Source organism: Rhipicephalus sanguineus, chromosome 10 (genome assembly GCF_013339695.2).
Source record: "Rhipicephalus sanguineus isolate Rsan-2018 chromosome 10, BIME_Rsan_1.4, whole genome shotgun sequence".
NCBI lineage: Eukaryota > Metazoa > Arthropoda > Arachnida > Ixodida > Ixodidae > Rhipicephalus > Rhipicephalus sanguineus.
Genome location: NC_051185.1, coordinates 17,296,292 through 17,314,090, shown reverse-complemented (window position 1 = coordinate 17,314,090; position 17,799 = coordinate 17,296,292). Strand labels below are relative to the sequence as shown.

The window sequence follows — 17,799 nt, the reverse complement described above, 5'->3', positions numbered from 1 at the left end:
TACTTTAAGATTCGGTCTCGCGTAAGGAAATACGGCCTCACGTAAATATGAAGCCAAGCGGTTTTCGTGCTGTCTGTCGCCTCAAAGCGAGGTAAGCGGTGACAGCACAGTGCGTACAAAGGTAGGAGCCGTCTACTAATGTCTGTCCAGATAGCGCCCGACCACGCCCTTTTGATCAAAGATCGCAGTCGCTTTCCGAGCGACGCAGCCACCCCACCGCCACCCCATCATGCTCCTTCGCCCTACGGAGCCGGCCGGCACGCTTCCCCTCTGCTTGAGCCACGACTGCCTGCAGCCTTAGCAAGCTTTCACTCGCGCATACTTCGTTTCATAGATCAGGTATAACGCTGTGGAAGCAAGCGAGACTTCTTACAGTAGATGCGTTAGCCCCAAGAAATGGTTCAATGATTTTGATCTTTTTCGTATTTAGACCGAGTAATAAATGAAGCTGCTTTGTGCCGTAGAAATAAACAAAACACGTTATGTATACGCTTGTCAATACGTTGTTCTGAATCGCTTAGCCCCTCTTTGTTTTCGTATCGTGGCCTCCGCGATTAGTTCCGGCAGCGTGCAGCCGGAGCCAATCACGGAGGCCGCGTTTAAAACGACGAAATCCACGCGCGCGACACGCGGATTTACACATTCTGCTGACCGAACTTGCATAGTTTCCACGGCGTTGCACGTGATGTATGAAACGGAGTATATAACATACGACGCGCGGGGCGATGCTATCATGTTAGACTTTATATAGGCGACATGACGGCGACGCCGACGGCAAGGATGCGCCTCCAGTGCCCATATCACTTCTATCGCAATCAAAAGGGGATAGAAGGCGTACCTCGAGGAAGTCGTTTCCGTCGTCCGAGGAGCAGGGGCTGGTCTGTCCGTCGTCGACGATGCCTGGCGGTAGACCCGCGGCGGCTCCGTGCAGTCCCAGCAAGTCCTGCTCGGTCAGGTGGTGGTGCGGGTGGTGCACCAGCACGTCGGGCCGCCGGGGGTACGCTGTCGGTTCGGTTCTACGCCCTTCGCCGTACGCCGGAAGGTGCATGTTCGCCTGCGGTATTACACGTGGAACAACACTGAGATACGCGTCACTTGCTCATGCTTATGATCACGCGGCATCACCCTGAACTCTACAAACAGGGCATCGTGATCGTAGTGTTTGCATGGTGATTGTGAATTGCAGTGAGTCTTGTACGACATGTGTCACAGAGTAAATCCAAATAAGGCAGAAGTTAAGCGGAAGACGCAAGCTTGAAGAGATGTAAAAGTCTTGAACGTTGGCTCCAGCGACACCCGTGTTCAAGATTTTTCATGTGTCACAGTGTGTCACACATGTGACATGCCTTATATTATCAGCCACGATGACATCACCTGAGCATATTGCCATGAATCCTGTGTCTGGACATCGCCGGGCAACTTTGTTTACAGGGCGTCACATGCGACATGTGTCACCACTTGTGACATATGTGACGTGTCTCGTATTGCAAACCAAGGATGGCATCCCCACGAACGCTGCAAGCACGTTCCCATGACATCCTGCGTCTGCGCGTTCCATCTTGATAGCGCACCGCATAAGGGCATCGTCACATGCGACGGGTCACCACGTGTGGCAAGTCACGCGTCTCACGTTCTCACGTAACGTTCCCCCTTACAAACAACAGACGTTACAAACAGGTTGTTATGACAGAATTTGTCTATGCATCGCCGGCCGACTCATATAGTGAGTCACATGCGACACGTTTCAGTTATTGTGACATACAAGGCCACCCACCGGTATCATTGGCTTACATGTTAAGAAGAGGGAATCGTGACATACTACTTTCTCTGCATCGCTGCGCGAGTCTGGATAACTGGCACCGCTATGAACGCTACAAACACTGCAGGCTGTCCCGGCAGCGTAGCAGCGCAATCGCCGGGCGATTTTGGCTTACACCACGTGGCATATACAGCGGGTGTCGTCAAATGTGACGTTGTCACATTCAACGTGTCTTACGTTATCACCCAACGATGCCATCAGCGTGTGCGTTAGGACGAGGAAGTCTCAACTTCCCCGACTTCCTGCATAGCTGTGGCGAGAACGGCTGGTTGCGTCACATGTGATCACCCCACCCCGATGTGACCATGACCACTAACTGCGCGAATGGTACTGCTCTGATCAAATCTGATTATGAGTTAACCTTTTCGTCAAAGACCTCGTGAGGACACACTGAGCCCCGATATCCGAATCGGATTACTGCAATGCTTCCGTCATCGAACGGTCTTTGCGTGAAACGCTATCGCACTGAATTAAAATACGAGGTTTCAGCTGTGGTATGGAATCACTGTTCGCGAAATTTGTTCGTTCTTTGTTAGGAACTCGCTGCTATCGGCGCCTGATAGTTTTTTTTTTCTTCACTTAGGTTCCACCGCACTTTAAACCCGTGAATGCACGCCACACACTTCAGCAGATGCCTTGAAAGTTCACGGTCATCGACCCTGTCCTGTTGCGCTGAGGAGGATGATACAAGAAAGCCGAATAAACAAAGACGGTTTAAGGAGGGACGCTGCAGACGATATTTACGGCTTTCTAAAACGCAAGGACGTCCGTCGTCTGCTCCAAAAAAAAAAAAAAATTCCAGGCGACACACCGGAAGATCCAAAAAAGAAGTCCGACCGTATAAACACACTACAGCTAGACCTCTTCAGGGTATAAACCTCGCTTTTCTTGGTTGCTTAACGGAGAAGCGGGTGGCACATTAAGAATTCCGAGCCGCTTTTCTGACTGCATACGTGCCTCGTTTCGGGAAGCATCTCTACAGGGCGAAGTCGAATGTATTCAAGACGACGAACGCACATGCCTGCTCAGTGTTTGTTTCAGCTAGCCAAACACGACACGCGTGCGAGATGGCCCGTGTTAGCTCCAAACCACCAGCTCCTGCAGGGGCATGCGGCAAGCCTAACGTCAGCGAGTATTATAGACAAAAAGTAGCGCGGGACTTGTTGGACTAGCGGATGCTTCCTGTATAACGGCGTGACTAAATGGGGTGCAATATAGAACGAACGAACTACTGGCTGTTTCTCAGAGCGCGTGTGTAAAACCAACGCAGCCTAAAGGAACATCACTTGTGTGTGGTGGGTCCTGCGTGCGCTGTCTTTATACGTGAGTGGAATGGTGCTGACGGTGGTGGTGGTGGTAGTCTAGCACTGAAGGGACGGGGAGGTCATTCTTATAGGCACGCGGCCGTCACTCGCATTAGAACATCCCGAATGGAGTACGCATTTGCGTCACGTTACGGGTCTGCCGTGGTCTGGCTACGGTCGTTATCTAAACAGCAGTATGGCTATGGCTAGGACTATTCTACACGCTGCTGAAATGTCAAGATGTGGGGATACCATTCCAGGTCGGCCACTATACGGTTGATCCTTCTCATCGTAGACATACAGAGTCTATAAGAAACTGCGTATAGCGTCAGGACGCAAGACATCGCAGCGCAAGGGAACAACCAGAGAAAACAAACTACTACACTTAGCAGGCACTCTCTTGTCTCCTCTGGCTGTAGTTGTTGTCTTGTCTGTAGTTGCGTCTCTGAGCTATAATATGTCGAAGTCAACGCCAACCACATAAGTGGCAGTGTGACTAGCTACGGCTGTTCCGGAGCAGTGAAATCTCAAGATCCTACTGCCGTTCCGACTTATCTCAGAATTACGTCTACGGATAAGAAAAATGTGGTCATTGCTTATAGACGCATGGTAGCGCAGGAATACAACCAGAGAAGACAGAACACTATCGACGTGTCCGGCACTCTATGTCGTCTCCAATGCTGCAGCTGTGTCTCCTCTCTGGCTACGCCTTGTTGTGCCACAACTGCGTGAATGGTGAAACAATTGACGAGAAAAGTTTATACCTCGTAATGCTACCACGTACAGGCCACCTGTCCTCCACGTGCATCCGTTGCTAACGCAATTTCGCGTGTTGTCTATTGGCTGACAACACTCTCTGGGCCACGGAAATTGATGCAATTAGACTTCATTCCCTACAGTGAGAATGAAACCAACTGATTGGATGAAACCGCCCGTATAGTTTGAGAGAATGACGAACCCTGAAGAATGCGTACAAAAGAGGAGGAAATTTCACGAACACACACGCTGGGTGTATGTTCGTGAAATTTACTCCTCTGGTGCGCGCGTCCTTAAGCCTTGGTTCGTCGTCCTTTCAAACTATATGTACCTAGAGACCCAGAACCAGACTCTTCCCCGTATAGGAGATTGTCCTCGGGTATCCACTGCTTATATAACGTGCTCGCCGAATCCGTCGCACATCGCTGCACAGAATAGGAATGGAGTTGAAATGGAATTGACAGCGCCTGAAGCGGGAGCAATCGCTGTTCATACTGAGTGTATATTGATCGCCTCTGGAAGAATGTGCTCGAGTATCCAGTGGTTGTATTTTGCTTAGAATAACAGTAGCAGATTGCTGGGCTAGTTGGTAAGGGATTCATGTTAAAAGACGGGGCATGCAAGCATGGACACAAGGGAGAAGTTATCCCGACTTCCCTCTTGTATCGGCACTGTGCTGTCCTGACTTCTTGTGACCGTTGATTATACCGTCAAGGAAGTTGTGGACAGTCCGTTAGGTATGTCTTGTGACTCCTGTGAGACACTTGAGCACCTAATTTTAGAGTGTCCTGAAATGGGTAGACAGCGGGCACTGCTCATCAAGGAATATCGACTTATTGGGCTTAAGGGCACGACCCTTGACGATTGCCTGTTCCCGGGAGGATGCGCTGCTCCGCACGACCAGGCCCATTGAGTCCTGGTAACTTTCATAAACAAAACCTATTTGGTCTCGCGTTTACAGACATTTTTCCATGCGACAACTTATTTTTGTTTATTTGTCTTACTTTCATCTTTTCTTTTCTCTTTTTCATTTCCTCAGGCTGGCGTTGTGCCCCTTTAGGAGGCTGTTGTCAGCTTCTTCCCTCCCTATTTCCTCTGTGTCCTAGTGTCTTTTTGTGTATCTAAACCAAATAATAATATTGTGCTCACGGAATTCATGACACGTCATTGTACGGAATAGGAATGGAAATGGTTTGAAATTGACAGCGCCTCGAAGTGGGAGCAATCACTTTGGTCCATATGTACTGACCGCCTGTAGGAGATCGTCCTCGGGTCTCCTGGAGAGGCCCCTCTGGTGTCCCGCGGCCGGGTGCAGCTGGTGGTACTGCTGCGGACCGGCGAGACTGTTGAGGTGGTGCGACGCGTACGGGTCGTGGAAGTCGAGCTGCTGCTGCGTCGGCGTCGGCAGGTTGTACGGGGGCGGGAAGTAGGGTGGCTGGAAGTCAGCCGACGAGGGCGTCAGCCGCGGCGGCGGCGGCGGAGGGGGTCCTCCGGCGAACGAGCCGCCGGCGCCGGAGCCCAGGGCTCCCGGCGTGCTCGGGTTCGGCGAGCTGAGGCTCGTGATAGGGCCCAGGGCGGCCGCGGCGGCCGCTGCGGCGGCAGCGTGGCCGCTCACCAGGTCGCGCCGGTCCTGCGATCACACAGAGACAAGAACACGGATGTAAACTATAGGTACTCCACACCGAATGAATGATCGGCTTAGCGCTATTTGTTTACAAAACACTGCTAAAAGGTCACTTGGATCTTTAGGAACACTGTTGGTTCTGAGCCCACGCTAATTAATACAAAACACCAAGGAGCGGCCAGCGTCAACCCAGGGTTGACCTTCAGGACCCAATAAAGTTCTTCACATGTGCACCATACAACACCATCAATAAGCGCTGACAGCTGGGCTAGTTGATTCTGGTGTATGCCGTGAAAAATCATACTGGCGAGCAAGGACCCGAACAGTGTAGGGAAAGACACACAACGCGAGTCTTCAACTTAACTTTATAAAGTTCAGTTCTGGAGTTATGTGTCTATCCTCTCGTGTCGTTGTTCGCCAGTACGATGTGTCACAGTATACACCAATTCCACTCACGTTGACATGTAATGCGAATTATAACTGCATATTCTTCTCATATTGCTATTAACGCAAAATTAATTAGCTGTCTGATCCTTTAAAAACACTCCTGAGTATGTTAAGGTGACTGCAGCCAGTATGCCCTTGGTCTCATTCGTCTGAGGCGTGCTACTTATTAAACTTTGGTGCAATGTATTTGACACACCTGGTATCGGAACTGTACAGACTTGTACACCCGTATCGCTGGGTGTTAAATGAAGGGCGTAAATGGCACCCTATACCCTTTGGCACGGAGTTTTCTGTAACCTTAAAGCTTTTTTTTTTTTTTACACGGACACCAGTGTTGTAGGGTGTGAAGCGAAGTACCCCTTCTAGAAGGTGCCTTGTCTGCACCCTTAGGTTGTCATCGCTACGACATCCCCATTTACGCCTACCTTGGTGCAAAATATATTACGGTGCGCGCAATTCCCGTACGACTGCCACTACTGGCAAGCCTCAGCACTGCGGCGGAATGTCCGCGCGACAAAGTCTTGAACTACCAAGCAGACGCCACATAAAACCTCTAAAGCTCAGAAGATCAGCGCGAGGTGATGAACAACGCAGGCGCAGGTAAAGCAGCGATTGCCAACGGCGTACCTGACTAACATGTAGAGACTCCCACATTGGCCAATGAAAGAACTTAGTGGTTAGAGTGCCCGCCTCCAATGCGAGAGGCACTGGGCTCGATTTTCAGTGCCGCCGTGTACCCACCGTTGTTTTTCTAATCGAGGAAGAGGCACCCCGACCTGGCGCTCTTTGTTCCGGATATTCATGCCTTGATAAGGTAGCCTTCTCCTTTCGTTGTCCTTTCTTCCTCTCCTCCCAACCCTCACCCCTACGCTACTGCACCGTGCTCCCAGAAACAAGCGTCTTTCCTAACCTCTATAGCCACTATCTCTGTCTGACTCAAAGTTGAGCATTTTCAGCAATCTCCTTTTTGATCTCTTTCTTTATAAAGGGTCTATCTCTATAATCAACAGCGTTACCTGGCTACGTCTGTAACAGTTCCGGTTCTATCACCGAGTAGAGATTAGACAACAGTTCCTTATGATTACTTTTACAGGAAACTGTGATGGGAGCAGCCAGCACAGCGTCAACCCATCTTCACACGTCCAGTAGACGCGAACCACGAGGGTCAACCTGGGCCGAGTGACCGCGAGCGGCGTCGCATTTTAGATTGGAGGCGCGAACGAGAGGGGGTCAGTGAGAAGGGAGGCGGCGACCGTTCTCGCGGTCTGTTCACCACGCCCCGTGCGCCACCAACGCGCGATCCGTCTCTTTCCATTGCGAGGTTGCCACAGAAGCCACAGCGGCCGCGGTCTCGCGGCGGTGGACAGCTCTTCCGGGGCTCGAGGATCGAGTGATGCCCTGAACGAGCTTCCGTTCTCGGTTATATACAACCGCGCCCGTTTGTTCCGGTGGGAACGCGGCAGCGGCGGCTACCGCGGCGCCACCAGGCAGCACCATAACCTGCCATAACTCCTGACACCTAACCTAACAACGTTATTCCTGTGATGTCTGAACAGGGTTCCACGTAGAATCAAATTAGAAGGGCTTCCTTTCTTATCGTTCTGGGCGCCGTGAGTAAGTTCGCAGGCAAGAAAAGAAAAATCTATAAACAATTAAATCACTTACGCGGCGGAGACGATGTTTATGTTCCGACATTAGCCAACATTCGTAAAAGAGTTCAATCGTGAATGCTCCTCTGAAGCAAACAAAATGAAATCGCAGCTTTTTTTTTCTTATTAAAGCGATATATATGTATCTTACCAACGTGGCCTTGCTCGAAAAGGCGGCGTGAGAGAATGAAGTAAAAAAGATCACGTGACGTCTAATCCACACAACGGCGAGCGCCAGCCTGATTGAACATGTGCGTCGACAGGGGGGGGGGGGGTGCAATAGGGGCACTTGATTTCCTCCCCATCCCCCCTAGATAAAGTCTAGCCGACGTCCACTACTGCGCATATATATATGATGACAATAAAAAAAACTGAAGTGAGCAGTGCGTTAGTTAGTGAATCAATCAGTGAAAGTTAATTGTACGATAATTATCAAAGTAAATGAAGTGACTACTAAGTTAAGCAGTGAAAGTTTGAAAGAACGACGAAGCCGACTTTTGAGGACGCGTACACAAGAGGAGGAAGTTACACGAACACATCGTGTGCGTTCGTGAAGTTTTTTCCTCTCGTGTACGCGTCCTTCAAGGCTAGGTTGAGGAGGAGGAATAAACTTTATTAAGGCTAGGTTGATCTTTTCTTTTTTTCAGAATAGTAAAAGTTAATCAGTGAACGTTGGACGTCGATATAGAGTGCGCAGTAAAAAAGCCTCGCCGGAGGGCTTTCACCTTCGAATTGTTTTAGGTGCATGCGTAAGAGACCGAGAGAGTATGGCCCTGTCATGCGAGCCGTCGGTTCACTGGAGCGGAAGTTAACGTTAGCGAAAGCGGAAGTTAAAAAAAAAAACGCAGCCGGCCATGCATGCGATGCTTAGTTGATATTCTACAGACGCCACAAGCGAGCGTCTACATTAGCTTAAACAGCTCGTAACATAATAATAAGGTTTAACGTCCCAAAACTACGATATGATTATGACAGACGCCATAGTGGAGGGCTCCGGAAATTTCGACCACCTCCATGGGGTTCCTTAACGTGCACCTAAATCTGAGCACACGGGCCTTTAGCATTTTCGCCTCCACCGAAAATGTGGCCGCCACGGCCGGGATTCGATCCCGCGACCTTCGGGGTTAGTAGTCAACAGCACAACCGCTAGACCACCGTGGCGGGTGACCAAGGAAAGACTGCATTCGAGGCAAGTTGAATTCGGTCAGAGACTAACATCAACACGTTGCAACTATAGTTAGTGAATCCATGGTGAATTGTGGACATCGTAGACGTTACCATGGACATCATCACAACCAGTTACTGCAAAGATGGTGCATAAAATAGGCACAAAGACATTGCCCTTAGCAAAGGCTGCTGACAAATGGGAAATAGCCCTCACAAACGAAAACCTTCGTGAACTCCTAAACCGTTGCGCGTTGAAGACTTACACAAGAGCACACAGACACACACGGAGCGCACCGTGTGTGTCTCTGCGCTCTTGTCTACGTCTTTAACGCGCAACAGTGTAAGTACGAGTAATGGCAAACCTGCCAGCCCAAGTAGATGCCCTGATAAACTTCGTGAACTCGGGGCAAACTTTTTCTTTCTTTCTTTCTTTTTTTTTTTGCAGGAAAGCCGTTACAGCGAATCACATCAAGGCACGCCGAGGCACTGTCAGTATCTCTTCTATTGTTACGAGGTCTGCGACCTTCACTTTAAAAAAAACAAAATGAGAAGCCTGAAATGACATTACGGGACTCCTTCAGGAGCGATTAATAAGTTTACTCGTCAAAAAAAAAAAAAAAAAAACAGAGATTGCTAAGCGTGCGCGTTCTTCCATGAACACTTAAAAAGACGGATAAAGAAAAGCAAATAGGCGGGACGTCCCATTTTTCAGCGTGTTATGGGAACAGAAAGTACCAGATCCCACGATCTCTCCACCCGTCGTCCCATCAGCGCAAGAGGAGCAGTCGTGCAAAGGGCTTTAGTGCAGAAAAGTACACAGAATGTACGCGGGACACACACACACACACACCGAGAAACAAGCGTGCAAGAGAGAAAAAAAGAAACAATGGACAGCCATTCTCTGCGCATGCGTGAGAGAATCTAACGGCCCGCGATTGAACAAAATGAGCGGTTTTTGCGCCCACACTAGGAGCAACAAAAATGCCACAGAATGACGACGGGATGACGGCAGCAAAGCTTCTGAACGCTTACGCCACCTCACGTTCCTACATCACTGTGTTTACTGTATGCACGCGAGACGTCATAATAAAAAAGTCGAGCATGCGGTTACCGACGTGTAGGTTCACCTGACCCAGTCACGCGCGCTTACGCCCCCCTCACCCCCTCTCTTTCTCTCTGCTCTACAACCCATGTTTACGGGGAAGTCGGAAACAATGTAGTTTTCTTTTTTCTCGTTTCTTGTGTACTTAAAGCCGACAGGTCTTTCTAGACGATGTGCTCCTCAAAGTCGGTGCGCATTTAGTGCTATTTTTCTCTCTTTTTCATTCTAAATTTCTTTTCGCCCGTTTATTCCTTAATTCAGCCTCAGGGTAGCAAATCGGACGTGCGTCTGGTTGGCCTCCCTGCATTTTCCATCCTTCTCTCTCTTTTCTCTTTCTTTCGTTGTTGTTTTTTTTTACTTCGTCATGAAAACACTGCTCGTTGATTATAGGTTTACACCAGACGAAAAAAAAAAAAGGAAAAAAGAAGGAAAGAAAAAAAAAAGAGTGGAGGAAGAACAACACGCATATTACTGTAATCGTGGTTGGCATTTTTTTTTTTTTTGTCACGGCTGTGAGAAGAATTTGAAGGGGAAAAAACACGTCTGGGGCTTAGGAGAACGAACAAATAAATGAAAGAAAGCGGAAGTAAGGAACGAACCAATCTCAAGCGCGGTGCATAGACAAACTCGGAAAACAATGGATCTTGGGTTCGAAAAATAACAACAACAACAACTAAATAACAAAGCAGCAGTAAGAACTAAGAAACGAAGGAATTTCACCGAAGGCGGTCGGGTTCAGCAGGGCCTGGAAGGTCGTTTAGCAAGCGCCGGCAACCCTCGTGTCTGTATGTGCGTATATAAGCCACGGTTGATTGAAAGCAGGCCACTGCAACGCAGCGTATAGTATAACCTGAAATGCAATTTGCGTTGCGGTGCGCTTGAGCGCCGGTACTTGTATGGTTATGATTTACATATTTCAGCGAAATTAGTTGCATAGGCTCTACCCCAGCACGTATTCACGTAGACCCGTGCAACCGCTGACCGAGATTAGGTAGACAAATAGTGAGGCCTTCGGAAGGAAAGCAGACTATCAGACTAGTTAAAGCTAGTGAGCGGTAGTTCTGCTTAGTTCGATTGTTTTCCTTGTGCGTTAACAAAGAAGGAAAGAGAAAATAAAGCATCTGTAGCTTAGACATTAGTAACGTCGGGTCAAAACTAAACCAACCACACAGCAGCCTTGTCATATACATAGTCGTTGCAAGGCTCCGGTTAAACTATAGTACTGCAGCTTTACTATAACTATACTATAACTGAGGCGATCCATAGCTTTCAAAGGGCAGCCACTAGCGTATAGTGCAATGCTCTTCGCGGTCGCAATGGAGAAATGCGAGTTGAACGAACGTCGCTTGATCAAACTCCTTCTTCAAACGAATCAACTAGTGAAAAACGTGCCGGATACCCTCCAATGCCGCGTATACCAGAGCGAATATCAATCTGCAACGGCCAGTTCTACGAACCAATTACATGAGATTACTGTACATTACGCTGCTCATTGTTAATTTTTCTTTATGTCCAGTGTAAGGACGGCACGGAAATTATTCACGCGAACAATTCCTTTCGCGCTATCGCGGATCGTGGTCTTCACTTTCGGAGGTGGCGTAGCTAACGATTTGTGTCAATATTTCGAAAGAAGAATTCGGAGGCTTTGAACGTCTTCCGAAGTCCCGACAGTGTTTTTCGTTTTGTTTTTAAGTAGACTATAAGTCACGTGCCACGGTTTGAAAGCAAGAATGATTGCCTTAAGCGGAAGGAATCTCTTTCGCGCCAAGAAACAAACAAACACACGAGTGGTAAACGATCAGTGGCGTGGCCAGGGGTTGGTGGTTCGGGAGGATCTTCATTAAAAAATAATTTAAAAAAACTAAGTTACTGATAACCTCCTAACTCATACAGTGTCCCCGAATTAAAAAAAAATGATCATACAATGAAGAAATACATGAGAACGTAAAAGTTAAAGTCTATCTATGTTCGCACATTCTAGTAGTATCTTCCTGCTGCTGAAGCCATTAAAAGAAAGATAACTGTGCACAGTCGAAATGAAGTTTCAGTTCTGTGTCCGTTAGCAGAGGCTACGCCTGCTTAACTTTTCTTGCACACACAGCAAAACGCAGGCGAACAACTTAGAAAGAAAGAAAGAAAGAAAGAAAGAAAGAAAGAAAGAAAGAAAGAAAGAAAGAAAGAAAGAAAGAAAGAAAGAAAGAAAGAAAGAAAGATGCAAATCGGACACGGTGGGAGGTACTGTAGCCTACCATGCGCAGAAGAAAAAAATGAAGTTACAGTACAAACAGTGCACGGTGCTGTCCCGCCAACGCCTTTTTTGCAATCGTACGCACCGTTGAATCCGCGTGGAAGACGGAACGCGTCGGGCACGCGACAGTGGCATCGCGACGAGGGTGAGGAGGGTAACGTATACCCGTGTAAACGATAGAGGAGGAGGAGGAGGGGGCAGGCCAACGCTACACCTACTGGGCTGCCGGCACAACCCTGTCCGCTTTTGCTTGTTCCCCCCTCTTCAGGGCAGATAATCTAGCATCTAGCTATTAAGCCGAAAACCTTAGATGCCTCATCAAACGCGAAAATTGACCGTCGGCGTCCCGCGTCGGCAGCGTCAACACGAGTGATGCAAAAAATCATCACCTGATGACGTCATCAAGATATCGAAGACCGCCAAAATTTGTGACGTCAAAACGTCATGTCACATGATGACGTCATCACATTATATCATCACTTTGCATTGCCTCCGTGATTGGGGGAGGCGATCACGGAGGCAATGCAAAAGCACGTTATAGCACTGACCTCCATTTAAAAGGCTGGACGGCGCATCCCCGCTCTGCGAGGCGGGCGCTTGTGAAGCCACCGGAAGGTCGCCTGTTTGTCCCGGAAGCTGGCGTCTTCTGTGCGTCTCAGTCGCGCAATTCAAATATTCTCGGGTGGCAGCTGTTGTAATGATCGTTTTTATTTTTTATTTTTTCAAACTCTGCGATTACGCCTCACTTTAGACGCCGACGAACGCTACACGAAAGATGACAGACGCCGTGCCGACCAACGTTACTAGAACAAACTCAGTTTCAAAGCTCCGTATCTCCGCCAGCGGAGGAGGGTGGTCCGAACGGCGGTCGCGAGAACTAGCGGCGCTGCAGTTCCGTCTTGCGCCACTATCGGCGCGTCGTCTGCTGCCACGGCATAACGCTGCGGTCCGCCGCGCAGTTGCTCGCGGCAACTGCACGGCAACTTTCTTATTGTACTAGTTAGGTGGATACTTAGGTGGATATGCATAAGGTCGTCTGTATGCATTGGCCCGCGTGCGTTGTTCATTGATTGGCTAAGAATCGATGTTTGGTCTATATTGCCACGCCTTCTTGTTTTATTTTGATGTATTCTGGTTTGACCAGCAAGGACGGTTATCAACGCTCGACGCCGTCCGCGAAGCAGTGTTCGAGAAGCGTCGCGATTGTAATAGATCGTTTTGGTAAGATTGCGCACAGGACGCGAATGTTTCAGCTTTGTCGAGAGATAACGCCGCCACCAGCGATATCGCTGGAAAGCTCGATAGCGCCTGTATAAAAGCCGACGCGCTTGACCGCTTGTCAGTTGATCGACGGTCGACGCTCTGTTCGCCGCTATCAGTGTATTGCTGTAGTTTGACTTTCAGTTTCCCGGCCACAATTTCGGCCAAATAAAGAGTTCCATCTCGGACCTGCTGACTGCTGCCTTCGTCGACGTCACGACCCTGTGACAATATTTGAGCTGTCTACATTGCGCTTAACTTCCAAGCATAGGAGTTTCTAAGCGAATGAGGGTTTTCAGAGTAATTTTTATAACTACCACTACATTTTTAGCCGCTGCCGTCTTATCTAGACCAAAAACAACCCAACACGTTTCTAAAAGCCTTTATAGTGCACAAAGAAGCGTACATTACTCGATATACAAAACGTTCTAGAAAAACAGTACTCATGTTTCTAGAATTTATTGAAAAAACTTTCTCGAAAAACATCACCAATGCTTTGCAATGTTTGCAAGACACGTTTTCGCGACGGTTAAAGGGATACCGACCCAAAATCAGAAAATTTTACGAGAACTCGGTAAATGAAATCTCAGTGTGCAATTACATCGAATAGATGTCGTCTCTGGGCAATTTTTTCAGCGGATAGTTGTATTTTCGGTGTCTCATCTTTCTACGTCGCATCCTTCTACGGTACCTTAAACAATTCGAACAGATCGGCCGTGAAGTGAGCACCGAGCAGTTATACGCGCGTACTCTGTCGCTAGAAGAGTCGTCCTTCAGTTTTTCAACTTCACCAAGCAGATGTTCCATGCCCGCAGAACTTTACACTGTGCGACAGCCGTTTGCGTTTCGTGCTGTAGCCGTTCACTACGCAACTACAATTATGTTTTGCACAAGTAAGTCTCCGTTCCCGAAGCAAGGGTGTGGGATTGGGCTAGTTGGTATTCCATTATTAAACTGCTCAGCGCAAAATTTTTGACACGGTACACATAGAAAAGTCGAGGACCAGCGCTGGTCCTCGCCTTTTCTATGTGTATCATGTCAAATTTTTGCGCTGAGCAGCCCGTTCCCAAGCCGGCGAGTGTAAAATATTCCGCACATCTTGTTCAATACCTCGTCGTAAAACCTCTCGAAAATCCACTGCTTTGAAGGCATAGCGACAGCTGACAACTGATCGAATGTTAGTGTGATGCAACTCTCAGTCTCGGTAGCGTATATAGGTAATCGCCTGCCTTTCGTTTTTCTGTTCTATTTCTGGCGGCTCCTCCAAACTGGGCACTGGACTTTCGCGGGACGCCGTGCGTTTTTGGGGGGATGTGCGCCTCGGTCCCGAACATTTTGGCTTTGAAATGTGGGGTAGAAGTGCTGGGAACAAGCGCGGCACGGCACCGGGCGCGAGTTCCCACTTTCCACGTGGGATCAAAACGTCTTGTCCCGCAACGACACGACGATAGTGCTTTACAATGTCGTCACTCTCAAAATGAACGTCACAGACCTTGCATTTCGCAGTAAGCTTTCTATCTTTGCGATGCAAAGCTTGAATGGCGTAGGGTCTTTTGGAGGTCCGAAGAAGTGTCGTGAAGCGGAGTCGTCGTTGCGGTAGCCGCTCTTGCAGCCCGGCGCAAAGTAAGTCGGCATACCGCACTGTGAATCTGTTTGCCCTCGTTACGCTTCGTACATCATGCACGTGTCTTCGTACAAGAAGCTAAGCCTGGTCAAGAACAGTCGCAAAAATGACGAGCTAACAAAGCGCAGACGACGCTGTAACCCACGTGCGCTCGTACATCGGCGGCGCCGATCACAAGCGCCAGCCGCGGGAGCTAGACGTGACTGCAGCGCCACTAGTTCTCACGACCGCCACGCGGACCGCCTCTCCATCGGAGCTTTTAAACTGAGTTTGTTCTAGTAACGTTGGTGCCGACACCGTCCGAATACAGCGGAGTGCTGCAACGTACAAAACGCGTAAAAAGTAATGCAGCTTTGAGGTACTTACGTATTAAATATCTTCCCTGACGACTTTTCCGGTCGATTCGTACAGTTTACTGCGCTACAGGCAGGTATTTCTTTAAAAAAAGAAGAGAAAAGCTCCTTTCCGGGACAAAAACGGCGGCTTCCGGTGGCTTCACGCCCGCGTGCTCGATGCGCCATCCAGCTCCTCCTAGTGGAGATCAGTGCGTTATAGGTGCACACATCTTTCGGAGGGGGGCGGTGGAGGACCAACACATCGACTGAGAAGAATAAGATGTCTTTTGCCTTCGAGTCATCTTGGCCGAATACATAAGGGACCCTGTGTGTTCTGTTCTCTCTCTCTCTTTGGCAAGAAATACCGAAATCCTCCCATGTCATGAGAATTCCGAATTACGTCACACGTCACGTGACTGATTCTGCCGCAATCACGGCCGTCGCGTGAATGCACCTTAACGCGCTCACTGTTCCCCAGTGTGGACGATATCGTGACGTCGCCGCTCCGTAGAGAAGCTCTTGTTTCTGCCCCGCCTCCCCTCCTCCTTGGCCAGCTCGGCATGAGCCCACAGAGCGAGAACACTGGCCTCAGCAAGCAAGCAAGCAAGCAAGCAAGCAAGCAGAAGAAGAAGAAGATAAAGAAAGCGGGTTCTCGAAGCGCGGGCAGGAGGAGGAAGCGATGCGCGCGCACAGCAGGTTAAAAATCGGCGCGCAGGAATAAATGGCCGCGGCGCTCCGAGAAAAACACTCGGGGCGACGCCCTAGGGAAGGGCAGAGCCGCGCCGGCGATGCACCCCGCATGCCGATCGCCATCGACATCGCTCAACTCTCCTCCTCCTCCCGCCCATCCTCTCCCTCTGGTCGCTGATAATGCCCTTCGCCGCGAAAACAGTGCAGCGCCGTTGAAAAGCCCCCGTCGAGCTTCCCAGAAAAAATAAACGCAGCTCGGGCGCTGCAGTGCTCCCATAAGGAAGCTGCAGGCACGGCGGCTCAGTCAGCACGGTTATATGCACGACGGAAGACGTAGAAAAAAGTTAGAATTTTTTCTATTTATGTAGGGTAAAAAAAAACACGAGAAGGTAGGCCACGTTAGAGACGGCTATCCAATCAACATGCTATTAGTATTGGTGAAACACACAAAAACAAGAAAGACTGGAACGAATAGAAGAATAAAACAAGAAAGATAATCAGAAGCACGGTGGACGTATACGATCATTGCGTAAAAGAATGGGCAAGTTGGTCACATAAATTACCGCGGATACAGTCCGTACAGATAGTTTTTATACACTAACATATAATAATAATAATAATAATAATAATAATAATAATAATAATAATAATAATAATAATAATAATAATAATAATAATAATAATAATAATAATAATAATAATTGGGGTTTTACGTGCTAAAACAACGATATCATTATGAGGCAAGCCGTAGTGGAGGGCTCCGGAAATTTCGACCATCTGGTGTCCTTTAGCGTGCACTTAAACCTAAGTACACGGGGCTCTAGCATTTTCGCCTCCGTCGAAATGCGGCCGCCGCTGCCGGGATTCGATCCCGCGACCTTCGGGTCAGCAGTCGAGCACCACAACCACCAGACCGCCACGGCGGGTCTGCAAGCATGGTCTGCAAGCATGGCAGCCAGCAGAAATAAACAAGATAGAAAATCCTTATCAGCGTTTTGGGCGACTCCATGAAAACAATGTCGGGAAAGAGAAATTGGCATCCCCACGTTTGTAGCCCAAAAGCTACAAGGGGATTTCTCAGAGTTAAGCTTGCTATAGTTCACGAAATATTCGTCCTGGTCTGAAGATCGAACCCTATACCAACGCTTATCTGCGGGCAGGTCGCACTATACAAATCGAGCTAACCAGGAGGCCCGTAAAACTGGCAGCGCGAGGGCGAATTAATTCATAATCTTACCGTCGTAATGTTCAGCGGATTCTTGGACAATCCTTCGGATAGGGTGAGGGTTATCCATAGTGGACAGCAATAACAACAACAAAAGCAGATGGCCATCGCCGCCACGAAAGTTAACACTGGCTACCACCAGCCAATATTAGCGAAAAGTTAGCCAACACTTGCCAGTGCTGGCAGTATATAAGTAAGGAAGGTCTCTAATCGAGGAAAATTGAATCGGTTCAGAAATTATGGGCATTATCATGATAGTCCTTCACAAAAAGGGGGCGCGAAAGACCCCTGAAGATAGCAAAAACGTGGGAGTGGGTATTACGTCACAGAGCAAGCCTTAGAAAGTGACCTCTTCGCGAAGTCATGTCCTTCGCATTTCTCCTCGCAGAAGGCGTCTTGTGAACGAGGGCTCCCTGGACGCCGCCATAATCTCCTCTGGGCTGTTGTTAATCTGCGTGACCCACCAAATACGCACTGCCGAAGCTGTGACGTCAGCTTTTGTATACTCAAATTCTTTATTTTCCAAATACATTTGGAATGGTTTCCAGG

General features: G+C 48.7%; 1 protein-coding gene across 2 annotated transcripts in view; it reads right to left on the bottom strand.

The window, feature by feature from the left end:
* LOC119407144 (transcription factor AP-2-epsilon) overlaps positions 1-17,799 on the bottom strand; it is a 266,329-nt gene that overhangs the window by 73,423 nt on the left and 175,107 nt on the right. For both annotated transcript variants that reach the window (XM_049419992.1, XM_037674005.2), the window contains exons 2-3: positions 5,129-5,509; positions 839-1,054 (exon numbers count right to left, since the gene is read on the bottom strand). In XM_049419992.1, the coding sequence (XP_049275949.1) occupies positions 839-1,054; positions 5,129-5,509 (597 nt within the window). The remainder of the gene's footprint in view (positions 1-838; positions 1,055-5,128; positions 5,510-17,799) is intronic.